The sequence below is a fragment of the Triticum dicoccoides genome, chromosome 3B (assembly GCF_002162155.2).
Source record: "Triticum dicoccoides isolate Atlit2015 ecotype Zavitan chromosome 3B, WEW_v2.0, whole genome shotgun sequence".
Classification (NCBI taxonomy): Eukaryota; Viridiplantae; Streptophyta; class Magnoliopsida; order Poales; family Poaceae; genus Triticum; species Triticum dicoccoides.
In genome coordinates this window covers 830,732,777-830,736,703 of record NC_041385.1, presented here as the reverse complement: position 1 = coordinate 830,736,703, position 3,927 = coordinate 830,732,777, and the positions used below count along the sequence as shown (strand labels likewise).

General features: G+C 46.3%; 1 protein-coding gene across 1 annotated transcript; it reads left to right on the top strand.

Moving 5' to 3' along the window:
- Window positions 1-654: 654 nt before the first annotated feature.
- Window positions 655-3,552, top strand: LOC119278749 (eukaryotic translation initiation factor 3 subunit M-like). The gene is made up of 9 exons (XM_037560091.1): window positions 655-986; window positions 1,055-1,193; window positions 1,293-1,511; window positions 1,632-1,776; window positions 2,319-2,469; window positions 2,546-2,655; window positions 2,732-2,829; window positions 2,918-2,987; window positions 3,179-3,552. The coding sequence occupies exons 1-9, from the start codon at window positions 758-760 to the stop codon at window positions 3,266-3,268; spliced, it is 1,251 nt and encodes a 416-aa protein (XP_037415988.1). The 5' UTR covers window positions 655-757; the 3' UTR covers window positions 3,269-3,552.
- The last annotated feature ends 375 nt before the right edge of the window (window positions 3,553-3,927 follow it).

Sequence of the window (3,927 nt, the reverse complement as noted above, 5' to 3'; positions counted from 1 at the left end):
CGGGACAGGAAGGAGAGTAGACAATTAGGAAGTATGATGGAGGATTGATGACAAAAGAGGGAGAAGGGAGGAGGGGATCGTGGGAGGGAGAGGTGCCTGCGGTAACCCAACCCTTTACTGGAGGGTTGTTTGGGTGGAGAACGTATCTGGTGCACCGGAGCTTCTTGTGCTACCGGTGCACCAGACTAGCTTAGCATATTTTCAAATGTTTGAAAAAATATTTAAATTTTTTAGCTGATTCACATAACATAAATATACGTTGTCACAAAAATTCAAATCAAAATTCGGAACATAGGCCGAGATACAAAAATGATAAATCAACACTGAATAGTACATATCACGAGTTGGGCTTTAGATTTGGCCCATTATCACATTGATGTCACCTTTATCATTTTTATATCTCAAGCAATGTTTCGAATTTGAATTTGAATCTTTGTGACAACATAGATTGATGTTTTGTCAATGCATTAATTTTTTCCTTGGATTTTTTTGAATATTTTTACAGGTCGGGTGTAGCGGTAGCACCAGAAGCTCCGGTGCACCAGATACGTCCTGTGTCTGGGTGGGATCCATGGAGAGCTGGGCTGTAAGCGTTTACGGAGGCAGCCCATTACGGCCTGTGCATAACAAACAGGTGTAACGGTTAGGGTATCCTCTCTGTCGCCTCCCAATCCTCGTCCCCTCCCCCTCTCCCTCTCCCACACCGGCGGCGGCGGCGGCGTTCCCTAGCGAGCGAGGAAGAGAGAAGAACCCCACCATGGCGACGATAGTGAACACCACGGAGGAGGAGCCGATGCTGGCGGTGGTGCGCTCCACCGCGCAGCTCGCCTGGGCCGACGCCGGCCAGGAGGTCGCCGACCCGGAGGTGGCCCGCCTCTGCGCCGAGGCGCAGCAGCACCTCCTCGCCGCCCGCTGGCTCGACATGGCCACCCTCATTCTCGCCTCCGCCGACCTCCTCCTCCTCTCCCCCAGCGCCCCCGACAAAGGTACCCCCCCTCCCCTCCCCTCACCGGCTTCTTGTCGAATCGCGACTTGCTTATCCATCCGGCCGCAGATCTCGAGTGCTCCCTGACCGTCGTCTGCAACCTCGTCACCAAGGCCGGATCCGAGGACGAGGCCCTGGAGATCGCCAAGCTCATCTGCGCCAAGCTCACCCACCAGCCGGCCAACAAGCCCACGCTGCGCATCAAAGTGTAAGCAGCGCCTCACCCGCGTCTCTCTGAACTGGATTGTTATATAGCGTGCGTTCCTTCCTGACGATGCCAATGTGTGTGTGGACGGGACGTGTGCAGCCTCTTCAGCCTGTACAACCTGCTTCCGAGCCTCTCCGGCAAGGCCATGGTCTACAGGAAGGCGCTCGAGCTCGCCGCCGCCGCTGGGAAGGCCGCCGCCGACTGCGTCGTCCCCACCTTCAAGAACATCGACGCCTTTGTCGCCTACTGGGGCATCGGCAAGCCGGAGCAGAGGGAGCTCTTCCTTGCCGTCACCAGGATTCTGAAAGACCACAAGGGGTGCGCTTCCAAGTTCCTTGCATTTTTTAGCCAGCCAGTGTGTAAGAAGTAACATGGCAAGATTGTTGTATACTGAATGATGCGATCCCTTCTTGTTATGATGACGATGATGATTGTCAGCATGACCAAGGACTACTTCAAGTTTCTGAACAAGTACCTGGCCACGTTCGATGGATCGGCTGATGATGCTGGTGCAATCGGTGCGGCAAAGGAAGAAGCTGCTGCAGCAATTGTTGAGTTTCTCAAGTCATCTGACCTCTATCAGGTACTTTTATCCTCCGGCTCACATCTCCTCTGTCTTAGGGCTCACATCTCGCGAGAGCCATAATGCATCGCTTTCTCCATACCAGAAACTTGCCATTCTCCAATCATGTCACCAAATGTGAATTCGGTTATGACAGTCAAATATCACTTTATTAGATGTAAGAAGACTAAAGTTATCTGCTCGCACTAGCCTGCAAATGTTAATCTTGTCAACCTTAAATATTTCTGGTTACTACCAGACCGAGCCAAGCCAAAATTGTGACAAGATGTCCCTTACAAGCTTTCTTCTTTTGGTTTGATGGATTATTGCTTCCACAAACTTGTACTGCTATGCATTGCATTGCATTGCGCAATTCCTCTGCTACTGCTTTGTATGTCGTTGTGCCTTGTATGCCAACAGTAGGTTCTGAAATTCTTGAGGGATTTATTTAGCAAGTTTTAACCCTGGCAAACTATACATGTGGTTTAATGCCAGTTAAAAATCTAGCACTGGCTGCATACCTTACCTTATATACTGTATTGATGGAAATATGCTTATTGCAGTGTGACCTGCTCGATATGCCAGCTGTTGCACAGCTCGAGAAAGATGAGAAGTATCAGCCAGTTTACGAGCTACTGAAGATATTCCTTACTCAGAGGCTCGAATCCTATTTAGCGTTTCAGACTGCTAACTCTACCTTGCTGCAAGGATATGGTATGTTCTGGTGGACCAATGCTAGCAATATTACGTTGCTTCAAGTATTGGATATCTAATGGTGGACCATTTACAGGACTGGTTCATGAGGAGTGCATAACCAAAATGCGTCTGATGTCCCTGCTTGATCTGAGTGTCCATTGTTCTGGGGAAATTCCTTACTCTGCAATTACAAAAGCCCTTGAAGTAATTGGCTTACCTTGCCTTCCTATTGTTGTTCACTTGATTTAATGTTATATTGACTTTTTTAATTCTTTGTTAGATCAATGATGATGAGGTGGAATATTGGATTGTGAAAGCAATTTCATCAAAGATATTGGACTGCAAAGTTGACCAGCTTAATCAATTGGTCATTGTCAGGTATTCATGTCCACAAGACTTTCTTGGTCCATATTACAGTGTTTTCCTTTCCTTTTTGGTTAATACTTGTTCTGACATGTAATTTCAGCCGGCATACTGCGAGGGTCTTTGGGATGCCACAATGGCAGAGTTTACGTTCAAAGCTTGGAGTGTGGAGGGTAAGCCTCTCACAATTACCTCCTCTCAAATTTGCAGTAGAAAATTTCAGCTGCAAACTAGTTCAAACATGCATTGCATAGCTTTCCGATTTCCCGATGAATGTGAGATGTGTAACTCGTACAGTAACCTAGACAACTTTTAGGTGCTTACCGAGCAACTAATCCAGTTTCCTCTTAAAATTCTGCTACAGGGAAACATTGCAAATGCTATCAACACAATCCAAGCTAACAAGGTGACTGAAGATGGCGGGCAGGGGATGCAAGGATTGATGGTCCGCTGATCGGAGGGAACTCCCCAAATTGAGACTATATAGTCTGTGAGATTAGACGAGCAATCTTATTGTATTAGACATCGTGTGATCCGAAATACTTGTACCACATGATCATGCTGGCTTTATCCTGGTTTGCAGCGGCGTGCTGAGCAATCTCATGTTGCATAAATTTTGTAGTCAAAAGCCATGCTTGAAGTCAGCTGTTACTCGTTTACACACATTCCTGATTGTTCATACTGGATGCCTGTTTATCATGATAATTGTTTCTTCTCCAAGTTTTGGCTTTGGAATTATGGAGAATTTGTATCATGTTTTTTTATACCAAACAGCTGGTGTTTTATCTGGATGTTGGTCTGAAATCTACTCCCTCTGTCCTAAAATAAGTGTGTTAGACCTTATTACAACTTTGTACTAGAGTTATATTTGAGACACTTATTTTGGGACGGAGGGAGCACTTTAGAGCCTGATTGTTTTCTGTCCTGCAATTTTTTTTCTGTTTCAAGTGTTGGAATTATTGGGCATAGCCTATATAATAATTCATATTTTCTATCAATAATTCAAATTAAATCCCAGATGCTCATGTGGCCCATCCATGCATGATAAGGTTGTGTGGAAAATTAACTCATGCCTCGTTTCTTCTCTCCTTAATGGTGGTTTTTAGTGTGTCT

Excerpts from the sequence above, each read along its gene's own strand:
- LOC119278749 (XM_037560091.1), top strand. The coding sequence starts at position 758 with ATGGCGACGATAGTGAACACCACGGAGGAGGAGCCGATGCTGGCGGTG. Across the intron at positions 987-1,054 it reads CCCCAGCGCCCCCGACAAAG|ATCTCGAGTGCTCCCTGACC; the intron begins GTACCCCCCCTC and ends ATCCGGCCGCAG. Across the intron at positions 2,988-3,178 it reads CAAAGCTTGGAGTGTGGAGG|GGAAACATTGCAAATGCTAT; the intron begins GTAAGCCTCTCA and ends ATTCTGCTACAG.